The sequence below is a fragment of the Papio anubis genome, chromosome 7 (genome assembly GCF_008728515.1).
Source record: "Papio anubis isolate 15944 chromosome 7, Panubis1.0, whole genome shotgun sequence".
NCBI classification, from domain to species: domain Eukaryota; kingdom Metazoa; phylum Chordata; class Mammalia; order Primates; family Cercopithecidae; genus Papio; species Papio anubis.
The window spans coordinates 46,075,777-46,089,642 of NC_044982.1; the positions used below are offsets into that span (position 1 = coordinate 46,075,777).

The 13,866-nt window shown below is 34.8% G+C and overlaps 1 protein-coding gene and 1 pseudogene across 2 annotated transcripts in view; both read left to right on the forward strand.

Moving 5' to 3' along the window:
* C7H14orf39 (chromosome 7 C14orf39 homolog) overlaps positions 1 to 9,501 on the forward strand; it is a 44,346-nt gene extending 34,845 nt beyond the window's left edge. The window contains exons 17-18 of the mRNA XM_017961224.3: positions 3,487 to 3,544; positions 8,571 to 9,501. Coding sequence (XP_017816713.1) covers positions 3,487 to 3,544; positions 8,571 to 8,773 — 261 coding nt within the window. The 3' untranslated portion in view covers positions 8,774 to 9,501. The remainder of the gene's footprint in view (positions 1 to 3,486; positions 3,545 to 8,570) is intronic.
* Positions 3,518 to 13,866, forward strand: part of LOC101024338 — a 57,452-nt pseudogene continuing 47,103 nt past the window's right edge. Inside the window, exon 1 of the transcript XR_161314.5 lies at positions 3,518 to 3,544. The product of XR_161314.5 is annotated as a eukaryotic translation initiation factor 2 subunit 3 pseudogene (transcript). The remainder of the gene's footprint in view (positions 3,545 to 13,866) is intronic.

Here is a 13,866-nt window from a genome sequence, read left to right on the forward strand (position 1 = left end):
TGAGGGTATCCATCCCCTCAAACATTTATTCTTTGTCCTACAAACAATCCAATTATACTCTTTTAGTTATTTTAAAATGTACAATTAGATTTTTTGACTATAGTCACCCTATTGTGCTATCAAATACTAGGTCTTATTCATTCTTGCTATGTTTTTTGTACCCATTAACCATTCCCACCTATCCCCAATCTCCCATCCCCCAACCTTTCCCAGCCTCTGGTAATCATCCTTCTAGTCTCTATCTCCATGAGTTCAATTGTTCTTATTTTTAGGTCCCACAAATAAATGAGAATATGCAGTTTGTCTTTCTGTGCCTGGCTTATTTCATTTAACATAATGACCTCCAGTTCCATCCATGTTGTTGCAAATGACAGGATCTCATTCCTTTTTTCCTTTCTTCCTGTCTTCCTTTTAGTGAAGGTGATTTTCTCTGATGGTGTAATTTAATTTCTTCCTTTTTATTTTTGGTGTATCCATTGTCTGTTTTTTGATTGAGGTTACCATGAGGCTTGAAATTCTATCTTTTTTTTTTTTTTGAGACACATCTTACTCTCTCACCAGGCTGGAGTGCAGTTGGCACAATCTCGGCTCACTGCAACCTCCGCCTCCCGGGTTCAAGTGATTCCCCTGCCTCATCCTCCTGAGTAGCTGTGACTACAGGTGCGTGCCACCACGAATTTTTTTTTGTTGTTGTACTTTAGTAGAGATGGGGTTTCACCATGTTGGCCAGGATGGTCTCCATCTCCTGACCTCGTAATCTGCCTGCCTTGGCCTCCCAAAGTGCTGGGATTACAGGCGTGAGCCACTGCACCCAGCCTGAAATTCTATCTTTTAACCCATTATTTTAAATTGATGACAACTTAACACAAATTACATAAACAAACATGCAAAATAAAGCTAATAAAAACTCAACACTTTAACTTAATCCCCTGGCATTTTAACTTTTTGCTGTTTCTCTTTATGTCTTACTGTACTGTCTGTGTCATCGAAAGTTGTTGTAGTTATTATTTTTGCTTGGTTCATCAGTCTTTCTACTTAAAATAAGAGTAGTTTACAAATCACAATTACAGTACTATAATATTCTGTTTTTCTATGTGCTTACTATTATCAGTGAGTTTTGTACCTTCAGTTGATTTCTTCTTGTTGACTAACATTGTTTTCTTTCAGATCAAAGAACTGCCTTTAGCATTTCTTATAGGACAGTTGTGTTGATGAAACCCCTCAGCTTTTGTTTGTTTGGGAAGGTCTTTATTTCTCTTCATGCTTGAAGGATATTTTTGCCAGATGTACTATTATAGTGTAAGAGTTTTTTTCCTTCAGCACATTAAATACGTTATGCTACTCTCTCCTGGCCTGTATGGTTTCCACTGAAAAGTCTGCTGCCAGACATATTGGAGCTCCATTGTATGTTATTTATTTCTTTTCTCTTGCTGCTTTTAGGATCCCTTCTTTATCCTTGACCTTTGAGAATTTGAGTATTAGTTGCCTTGAACTAGTCTTCTTTGGGTTAAATCTGTTTGGTGTTCTATAACCTTCTTATACTTGAATCTGGATATCTTTCTCTAGGTTTGGTAAGTTTTCTATTATTATCTCTTTGAATAAATTTTCTACTCCCGTCTCTTTCTCTATCGCCTCTTTAAGGCCAGTGACTCTTAGAGTTGCCCTTTTGAGGCTATTTTCTAGATCTTGTAGGTGTGCTTCATTCTTTTTTATACTATTTAAAATCTCCTCTGACTATGTATTTCCAAATAGCCTGTTTTCGAGTTCACTAATTCTTCTGCTTGATTAATTCTGCTATTAAGAGACTCTCATGAATTGTTCAGTACTCTGGTTGCATTTTTCAACTCTAGAATTTCTGCTTGATTCTTTTTAATTATTTAAATCTCTTTGTTAGATTTATCTGATAGAATTCTGAATACCTTTTCTTTGTTATCTTGAATTTCTTTGAGTTTCCTCAAAACAGGTATTTTGAATTATCTGTCCGAAAGGTCACGTATCTCTGTTTCCCCAGGACTGGTCCCTGGTGATTTTTCTAGTTCATTTGGTGAGTTCATGTTTTCCTGGATGATCTTGATGCTTGTAGTTGTTGTCGGTGTCTAGGCACTGAAGAATTAGGTATTTACTGTAGTCTTTGCAGTCTGGGCTTGTATGTGCCTGTCTTTCTTGAGGAGGCTTTCCAAGGGTTCAAATGGAATTTGATTTCAGACTGTTTTGCTAGCAGTGAGCATGGCTCCGTGGGCATGGCACCTGCCGAGCCAGGCACAGGAGGGAATCTCCTGGTGTGCTGGTTGCTAAGACCTTGGGCGAAGTGCAGTATTTTCCAGGTACAGTCTGTCACAGCCTCCCTTGGCTAGGAAAGGGAAATCCCTCAACCACATGCCCTTCACAGGTGAGGGGATGCCCCGTGCTGCTTTGCCTTGCCCACTGTGGGCTGCACCCACTGTCCAACCAGTCCCATTGAGATGAACCAGATACCTCAGTTGGAAATGCAGAAATCACCTGTCTTCTGCATCAATCTCACTGGGAGCTGCAGACTGGAGCTGTTCCTATTTGGCCATCTTGGAGGCAACCTCCAAATCTAAACTTCTATATGTTAAAAAATTTTAAGGGCAAAATGACAAAGATGTAAAATGTTTGCAATAAGATTGCAAAGAATTAATTAACATCTCTAGAATATAAAGTGCTTATATGTACCAATAAGTAAAAAACTACTTTCTCAATAGAAAAATGAGCAAAGTCCATTTGACAAATAGATACTTCACTGAAAAAGAAATTCAAGTGGCTAATAAAATCTATGAGAAAACAGATTTCCTTATTAACTGTCAAAGAAAAATAAATGTGCATAACAGTGTTCATTCAGGTGTGACTTTTATATAAGAAACAAAGTTGGGACAACTTACATGTCCAGTATAAAGGGATGGTTGAAACTGTCTGGTTTGTCTATTTGGAGGAATATTATAGAGCCATGAAAAGAGTCAGATTTTAGAAGAATAATGACATGGACAAAAGCTCATGATGCAATGTGAAGAGGAAAAGAGTGCACAGAAAACAATGCTGTCATGATCTCATTTTTTTTAAAAAGCCTGTTTACTGAGAAAATAGACTTTTGGCAGCAAAACTTGATCTGAACGGACGTGAAGCTATCCACTTTCTGTTACTTTTCTAGGCAAAAAACAAAACAAAACAAAACCAAGAACCTGATTTGTTAAAAGCTTTCAGGATAAAGCAAAAGATCATATTAAATTCTAAAGTAAGAGCTATCTTTAGTACAGTGTATTTTGCCTGAATCAAATCAACAGACCTTATTTTAATATAAATAAATGACAGGTTTTGAAGATAGATCTTTTTAAGTATAAGAGTGTGCTATATAAAAGTACCATATGTCTACTTCAATTCTGTGTATTAGAAGAACTAGGCTTTAGATTCAAATATATATACTGTATATACTGATTTCACAAGTAATATGTAATGAAAATTATTTTCCAGTTTAATGAACATTATTCTGCAAGAAATCTAAATCCTCTGTCATCAGAGCAAGAGATTGGTAAGTTGTTTGAAGTTTGCTACATTTAAAAACATGTTAACTCGTTAGTATAATATTTAGTTTCTCTAACTTATTTTCTTAGGTGCTCAATTTATTCTTTAGAAATTACTGTTACTTCTGCACTTCTCACTGATATTATTTTCTTTCTTTTTTAAAGCAATTTGCTTTTCTCACTACTCTATTAAAACTTACTTTCTCCAAGGTTATTGACCTCCCAATTATCAAACATTATGGGTATCTTGTATTTATTATCATATTAAGACTCTTTGCAACATTCGATATAGTTGATTATTTCCATCGTTTTTCTGTAATTTTTGGATTTCGTTTTCTCTCTTTGATACTTTTAATTGGATATTCTTTCTTTATTTTTCCTTTGATTGATTAATTCATTCAACATATGAATATAAATGTGTATGTGTATTATATTTTTTATATCAGGTATGCTTTTGGGCTCTGGTGACAGAACAGTGGACAAGGATGAAAAATTCTCATATGGTTTATGTTCTAGTGTGAGAAACTGAAAATAGACAAATAAATCAATGTATAATTTATCAGATAGTACACTAAACAACAATTGTTATGGACTTGAATAGTCAGACTCACATATTATGATTTTTAATCTAATATTACCTTTATGTTATAGAATGATACAAGATAAGAGATAATGGTAGGTACAGCATCCTTGTTTCATTGAAAGGATCACCAACTACCCAAGTAATACACCTTCTTTTGCCACTGCCACCCAAGGAACATGTCAGGCTGCTATGGACAAAAGGCATATTTCATGTAGGTCACCTTGACACAAGAGAGATGTAACTTCAATTTCACACCAGTCTTTTATACTTTTCTAGTCATGATGCCCAAGGCCTGTATGCTAACTCATAGCTCCTCTAATTCAGGTGCAGTCTCACACAGCAGACTAGATAGATAAAACATTCTATGTTTACCTTAATTCTGTGAAAACAGTGCTGTGGGAAGTCAGGCTTCAAGTTCATTTTTCCAGGTGGGCCTGAATCTGCCCAGGCTTGATGTTAATACTTTACTTATTATTGGTGATAAACACTATGCAGCAAAGTAATGTATAGTAAGGGAAATGGGGAATACTTGGATTGGGAAAGTGATTGCTGTATTGCAAGGGAGTCAGGAAAGGCATCACTAAAAGTCAACATTGAGCAGAAGGAGGTGCAGATACAAGCTACTGGGAAAAGTGTTCCAAGCAAAGGGCAAAAAGGTCTTGAAATGGGAACATACCCAGTATGTTCACTGAAAATTAGTTAAATTGGTATGCTTTGTGGAATAAGGAAGGAGAGACTGGTGGGAGATTAAATCCAAGAGGTGGATAGAGCAAATCATGTGGGACCTGTAGATCATTAAGGACTTTGGGGGTTTTTTTCTGAGTGAGATGGAAAGCGTCTGGAAGGTTTTAAGTAAAGGACTGAAGTGATCTGACAGGTTTTAAAAGGGTTATTCTGGCTGCTATTTGGAGAACAGACTATGGAAACAAGGGCAAAAGCAGGGAAAGGTCAGGAAGCTATAAAATGACACAAAGTGAGAACTGATGAGTAGTAGTAGAAGTGGTGAGAAGATGTCAGATTTTGGTTACAAAGTGTTCTGAAGGTAGAGCTGGAAGAATTTGCTTATGGACTGGATATAAGGATTGAGAGAGAGAAACAAGGATTGTGCCGTGGTTTTGACATGAATAACTTGGAATGGAGTTGCCATTTATAGAAATATGGAAGGCTGTAAGAGTAATTTGAGATTGAGGAGCCAGGGGTTTCATTTAGGAAGTGTTTTAATTGAAAAGCCTATTTATTAGATATCTAAGTGAAAGTAAAGTAGGAAATTGTACATATGAATTTGGAATTCAGTGAGATAGAGACACAGATTTTGGAATTTTTATAAATGGTATTTAATGCTATGAGATCAGAATGAATCTACCAATTGTATTTATTAAATGTCTACCATCTAAAAATTTAAATCTATTTACATCCTCTTTTTTGAGACAAAGTTTCACTCTTGTTGCCCAGGCTGGAGTGCAATGGCAAAATCTCGGCTCACAGCAACCTCCGCCTCCTGGGTTCAAGCGATTCTCCTGCCTCAGCCTCCCGAGTAGCTGGGATTACAGGCACCCACCACCATGCCCAGCTAATTTTTTGTATTTTTGGTGGAGACGGGGTTTCACTATGTTGGCCAGGCTGGTCTCAAATTCCTGACCTCAGGCGATCCACCCACCTCCACCTCCCAAAGCGCTGGGATCACAGGTGTGAGCCACCGCGTGCAACCCACATCCTCTTTTTTGACACTCTCATTCATTTGACACTCATTCACTTCAGTGTTTTCAAATATACTACATACAGATAATGACCAAATTTATATCTTGCTGCACTAACTTCTAAACTCTAGGACCTTATTTGTGATTGTACAGTTTAAATCTCTTCAGACATCTTTTGACATTAAAAACTCAGTGTAGCTGAAATCCAACTTGTTCTCCTTCTGATGTCCCTGATGGTATCTCCATTATTCTAGCTTTTAATGTTTGGAGCATAGTAACAATTTTAACTTCTCTCTGTGACTGTGACTACATTCAACTATTCATCAAGTTCTGTCAGTTCTCTCTCTTAAATATTTATTTTTATTTCTATTTGCATGGAAACCATTATATTTCAGAGTCTTACTATTCACTTGGACTGTTACAATAACATCCTAATTGGTGTTTTCCGTTTTTCAGCTTACGTATAGATCACAGCTTACTTAATTAACCTTCAGTGCCCATAATGTTGGCCATATCGTCACTGCCCTAATCAGATACCTTCAAGTGACTCCCCCATTGACTATCAAATTATGCTTCTACTTTTCTAACTTAGCTCCAACTACCTGTTTTGTTTTTTATTGGTATATAGTTGTACATATTTATGGAGTCCATGTGATATTTTGATACCTGCATACAATGTGTAATGATCAAATCAAGGTAATTGGAATGTCCATCACCTCAGACATTTATCATTTCTTTGTGTGGGGAACATTCCAAATCTTCTCTTCTAGCTATGTCAAAATATACTATAGATCCTTGTAAACCATACTACTACTCTAGAACTTATTCTTAAATTTCATACTAGAACTTATTCCTTTCGTCTAACTGATTTTTATACTCATTAACCAATCTCTATTCATCCCCCAACATACCTCTTAAGCCTTTTATCTTATAAGAGTAACCTGTGCTTTGACCAGACTCTGGAACTCAGTGTGTCTCAAGTATGCCCACAATTTCTTACCTGCTTTTTACTTCTTGCAGTCCTCAGCTTATATCTCTGTCTTTCAAGATAGAATTCTTTTCCATAATACCTTTTATTTATCCCCTCAACCTTCTTTTTCAAAAAGATCTCTCCCTCTCTTTTCTGAATCTCTCTTCTTTTTTATACTTTTTAGCATTCTACCATCATTATTTATAAATAGATACAAAGTCTTCTCTAGACCACAGGTTTTTTGAGGGCAGGGATTTTTAAATGTACCTTTGAATTCCCCACAGCACCTATAATGCTGCCTTGCACAGTAATGTGTTCTTTTATTTACAGTGATCATATGAGTTTTATGAAGACTTCATATGAACTTCTTGTGAAATTAAAAACAAAATCAAATCATTTATTCAAAAGGAAATTCAAGATTTTAGTTCTTTTTGGATCTATGTTTCCATTATACCTATTTTTCTTTAAGTCATATGGATGTGTACTGAGAAATACACATAGTCAAAAAAATAAAGTGAGAAAGGGAGAGGGGAAGAACACAAGTATCTGGTAGTCAGTCTGTCCATCTATCCATCTGTCTGTCCATCCATCCATCTATCCACCCATCTTATTGCTGGTTGGTTTGGTTCTATTTAGGGTGAAATAACTGAGATGTTTAAAAATAAAAATAAAGTTATTAAATATATGAAAGTTTAAAAAATATATGAAACATTCAAAGTGATGCAAAGTAAATTATTTTGCTTAATATGCTATTTGATTAATTCTATATAAAAATAGATATTTTAAAAGACTTGTTTCAAGTACATATTTGATTACTGTAGATTCAAAATTATTTAATAATTTTAAATTAGAATTAGGATGTTGAAAATATATTTGTATATTTATAATTTTATTAATAAGTAATATAATAAATTAAGAACAGTATTTTTCCTTAATGGCAATTCTGGGCTTCATCAACCAGAGCTACATTTAAAGTTTATTTTAAAAATTCCTTTTGGAACTCTTTTTAATGTTCTGTCAGTTTCCTTGAACAATGCCATGGACAGTATATTGTAGTGACTCAATAAATAATAGTTGAATAAGTTTAACTTATACAGTATCTCTCAGATTCAGCATTTTTTCCTCCATTACCATCGCTATGATTGTAGATAAGGTCAGCCTTTCATTACGTCTTTACTGGACAATGGACTTTTATTTTATTTTGGTTAGTCCCACTTCTAGACTCTCTTGTTCCAGCCTTTATACCTATTCTCTCCTGAATAATACTTACACAGCAGTTCAAATTATGTCATATCTCTGCTTGAAAATCTTCAATGAATTCTTGTTATCTACTAAATAAAGTCCAGATTCCATAGTGGGGCATTCAGCAATCTTTCCAAGCTCATCTTCATTAATTTCTGCTTAATACATCTTTATTATTTCTCACTGCTCCTGCTAAGCTGAATAGATTTCTGTTACTCTAATGCATCCTTTGCATGTCTGTTTCTGTGCCTCTGTATCATTCTCTTCATTTGAGGCGTTTTATTCCACTTTTTACTTTTTATACTAGTTCTTTACTAGAGTTCAAATTACTTGAAAATAGGGTTTAAGTTTGAGTCTGTTTTAATCTTCATAGTACCAAGGACAATGCCTTGCACTTAAGAGGAATACAGTTAAATACCTGCTAAATAGAAGAATGATTGAGTGTTACCATATTTATTGTATGCAGTATGCTATAATTCAGTAGGTTATAAAAATTTTATATAAGATGAAGAGCATGATATTGTAATGTTTATCTTCCTTAGGAAACTTATTTGAGAAGCCAGAAGGAGAAGATGGCTTTACATTTTCTTTTCCATCAGACACTTCAACTCATACATTTGGAGCTGGAAAAGATGATTTTAGTTTTCCATTTTCATTTGGACAGGGTCAAAATTCAATACCTTCTTCTTCTTTAAAAGGTTTTTCATCTTCCTCACAAAATACAACACAGTTTACTTTTTTTTGAGCTAGTCATTAATTCCTTGAATTATTTTACTGTTCTGTATTCATGAGGGCATAAATTTACATTATTGCTTAAAACATGAAGACTGCTTTATTTTGTTGATTAAAGCAGTAATGTTTACATTGTTTGATTATCTTTATTGAAATATTGAAATACTGAATATTTTGGATTTTGTGTGTGCTATTAACTAATCATTTATTTTGGTTTGGATTTTGTGAGCCGTGTTCAGGTAGAACTTTTATTAATCTTAATAGAATTTGAGGCTTTTTTCATTACTCTTTATTTTAAATATTAAGCCTGCTTCTCCTTGGAACCTAAGGTTTTTTCTGGTAGTATTGTTGGTACTTTGATAAGAACAAGAACTGCAGTAGTAACTCCAGAGTTAGTGCTGAAGTGTACTGTAGCTACTAAGAATTTCTTTTAAAATTATTGGGATTCACTTCTGCTTCACTATGTAGTATACAGAGTGGTACTATAATAATAATTTCAAATAATTTATGTTAATAACAAAATCTGTGTTATTTTCTTCTAATATAACACATGGTACAATTCTAATTTTGTGAGTCGTGCTAATGCCTTCAATGGATAAAAATTAAATGTGAAGGGCAAGAGTAATTTCTGAAAATTGGATTGTTTTATCAGTGGTGATCCTGTTAATGTTTTTTGCTTAAATATTTTTTGAGGAACATTTACAATTTTGTCTCCGTCAATAAAAAACAATTTCATCTTTATGTTTTGTGTTCAGTATTTTTCAATTAGTTATATAGCTTACATAAAGATATTTAACATTTGATGAACTTCTGTAAACATTTTGCTCAATATCATTGTATTTTGTGCTTTGTAAATTAGCTATATTGAGTTACTAAGTACTAAAGAGTTTGACTCCTTATTTTGATGTGACTGTTGATGAGTTTTTAAACCTAACCCCTTCTTTTCTCTTTCTACCCCACATCTGGTCAAGTTGATCAGAAAGCCTGGCTGCTTCTTCCTTTGGTACCACTAGGAAGTTCAAACCACATATGGGAGCTCCCACCCAGCCCCACCCCCTAACTACCATAAAAACTGAAAGCCAATCTTCTTTCCCTACTTCTCAAGCTATTTTTCAGTTTAGCTTAGGAGGCCTGCCCAGCTCTCCCTAGAAGGCCTTAATATATGACTAGAAAAATCTTTTAATACCCTATTGGGATGTGTGGCATCATCAGTTTCAATATGCAGATCAAATTTTGGGTAAGGGTCTATACTGCTTCTTCAGGGTATCTACAAATTATCACAGTTGTATTACATTAAGCTGTCTCAAAGACTTAAAAAGGATCTCCATCTAACTAATGATAGACTTCAAGAAAATTTTAGACTCTGTTAAAAAAGAACCATCAAACTTTCAACAACTGCTTAAAAGATGAAAATTTCAGTTAAAACGCTGGATTTTCTTTGTTTTTTAAACAGGTATTTATCTTATTGACTCTATGATTGAATTAATTGGTAGTTTTGATATAATAAAGACATTGGCTATATATGAGACAGGAGAAAAAGTTATAATTTGTTTGTTTAATGAGAAATTCAAAACTAGTTTTAGCCTTGAATGATTCAGTGATTCCATGATTTATTTTTACTTTAAATAGAGTAATGTCTAGCACATCAGTATGGTTATATTTATCATGTATCAATAAGTGATATGAAATAAGTATTTTAAAAGTATCTACAGTGCACATGGCATTTTGACAGCGTATAAAAGACTAGAACACAGATGTGGTCTTATACTCAAGGAACTTATAACTTGATTGAGTAGACAAAACTTGGGAAATAACAAAAGCACATTATAATAACTATATTATAATGATAATATAACTATGTTATTAAAACAATAATATAATAACTATATTATTATAATGTGACTTTTGTTATAGAAGAGACCAAGCGCTTTAAGAATGAGGGGAAAAAGGTCATCATGGACTGGAAAACCTGGGAAGGATTCACCAAAGAGGTAGAATTGAATTAGGACTTTATAGGTATGTAGATTGTAAAATTTTCAAGTGTAAGATTGATGCTTTTTTAGCCTTTTGTGTTTTAATTACCTAACTAGTTGTTAGTCTTTAGTAGGATTGCATTAAACAATTATTGAATTAATAGAATTTAACTGAATTGGTAAAGGAGACAGAGCTTTCTAGATAAGGGGACTAATATGATCAAAAGAAAAATGCAATCACATATTTACTATTAATATGTGTAGAGGAAATTAAAGAATAGACCTAACTGGAATGAAGAATAATATCAGGAAATTGAGTTTAATAGATATGTGTTGCAGGAAGTCAGGGACCCCAAATGGAGGGACCAGCTGAAGCCATGAAAGAACATAAATTGTAAAGATTTCATGGACATGTATTAGTTCCCCAAATTAATACTTTTATAATTTCTTACACCATCTTTACTGCAATCTTTGAACATAAATTGTGAAGATTTCATGGACATTTATCACTTCCCCAGTCAATATTCTTGTGATTTCCTATGCCTGTCTTTAATCTCTTAATCCTGTCATCTTATTAAGCTGAGGATGTATGTCACCTCAGGACCCTGTGATAATTGCTTTAACTGCACAAATTGTTCATAAAGCATGTGTGTTTGAACAATATGAAATCTGGGCACCTTAAGAACAGGATAACAGTGATTTTCAGGGGACAAGGAAGATAACCTTAAAGTCTGGCTGCCTGTGGGCCGGGCAGGACAGAACCATATTTCTCCTATTACCGAAAATGGGTAAGAGAAATATCACTTAATTCTTTCCCCAGTAAGGAATGTTAATAATTAACAGCCCTGGGAAAAGAATGCATTCCCGGGGCGGGGGCTCTAAAATGGTCACCCTAGGAATATCTGCCTTATGCAGTTGCAGATAAGGGATGAAACACGCCCTGGCCTCCTGCAGTGCCCCCAGGCTTGCTAGGATTAGGAAATTCCAGCCTGGCGAATTCTAGTCAGACTGGTTCTCTGCTCTTGAACCCTGTTAAAATGTTTATCAATGACAATACAAGCACAACGGGACAGGGAACCTCATCAGTAATGCTAATTTTGCCTTCGCCTTGTGACCTTGCCCTGACCATTTGCCTTGTGATATTTTGTTACCTTGTGAAGCATGTGATCTCTGTGACCCACATCCTATTCATATACTCCCTCCCCTTTGGAAATGACTAATAAAAACTTGATGGTTTTGTGGCTTGGAGGGCATCACGGAACCTGCCGACACATGATGTCTCCCCCAGACACCCAGCCTTAAAATTTCTCTCTTTTGTACTCTTTCCCTTTATTTCTCAGACCGGCCAACAGTCACGGAAAATAGAAAAAAACCTGCGTGAAATATTGGGGTTCCCCTGATAGATATGATAGGATTGATTTATAGAGGATCTTGAAATGTTTTGACTTGGTTTCTGAGGCCAATACAGAACTTATATTTTAATGTCAGAGTTTCAAGAGAAAATAAATGACTAGGAAAATTAAACTTACAATACAGCCACAGTTAGGAGAAATTAGAGTTGGATAAACAAATTAGGAGTCAATTGCAGTGGTCCAAGTGTGTAGTGATATGTTCCAGGTGATAACAACTGATTGTCTTGTGGTTTCACACTGCTGACATCTCAAATTGAAAAAATATATCTTGTTTAAAAGAAATACATTTGATTGAACACCATCTGAGCATAAGGTAAAAGGAGAAAGGAACCAGAGTTGTTTGTGTTTGAATATCATAGCTTATCCAACTAGTAGAGGCATATGCAATGTTTCAAATACAAATCACAAAAATAACTTTGTGTAATCAAATAGCCTTATAAAGATAACTTTTAAAAGAGAATTATTCCCCTAGAGACAAATCAAATATTCTATCACCTTTAAAATAGGAGTTTGTTCCCACTTCTATTCAGTGAGATTTCAGAAATAAGGGGTCTAGCCCCAGAGCTCTCTGTTAAATTTAGAAGAGAAATAGCCACTGTATATCTAATTTTATTTAGGTCCAAAAAATCTATTTTAATATTGTTAAATGAATTTTTTCTCTATGATTAGAAAAGATATTATAAGAATATAAGAGTAATACTCCAAAATCAGTTAAGACTCTTGATTTATTGTCACAAGAGGTATATGTATAAGCAGACAGTGGTTCCTGGCACATAACTGCTTCTCAGTGGACAGACCTAGGATCTGTCAGTAGACACACCTAGGAAATATATGTATGTATACTATATCTATATACATGTTTGTCAGTGTATCTAACTACTGAAAACAAAACACGAGTTTAGGCTGATAACTCTAGCAACAAGAGGTTCATCTAGTATTCCCCTTTGGTTTAGTTGTAACTGCTTTCTCTGACAATGAGAAACCTGGCTGTCATTAACTATTTGCTTTCCTTTTCAGTCCTAGTATACATGTAAAGTTCTTTCTAAATTGGTAACCCAGATGCTGTGATAAACAAATTTATCAACTAGGGTATGTTAGTGTTCTGTGACTGCTATAGCAAATTACCATAGCCTTTTTGGGTTGAAACAATAGGAATTCATTCTTTTATAGTTCCAGAGGTGGGGCATCCAAAATTGGTGTTACAGGTCAAAAATCCAGGTGTCAGCAGGATCATACTTTCAACCCTCTAGGGAAGGATCCATTCCTTTCTTCTTTAAGCTTTTGGTGCCTGCTAGCATTTCTTGGCTTATAGCTACATCACTCCAATTTTCAAAGCTAGTCAGAATTCGACAGAGAAGTAGAACCAATAGCATCTATCTATCTGTCTATCTCTATCTATCTATCTATCTATCTATCTATCTAATCTATCCATCCATTCATCTAGATTTATTTTAAGGAATTGGTTGTTAAGATTGTAGAGGTGGCAAGTCTGAAATCTGTAGGACAAGCTGGCAGGCTAGAAATTCAGGTAAGAGTTGATGTTTCAGTTGAGTTCAATATCAACAGAGCAGACTAGGGAGGCTGGGAACTCAGGCAGGGTTTCTGTGTTGCAGTCTCAAGGTCAAATTTACTCTCTAGGAAACTTCAGTCTTTGCTCCTAAGGCCTTCAACTAATTGAATGCAGCCTACCCACATTATGGAGAGTTCTGCTTTACCCAAAG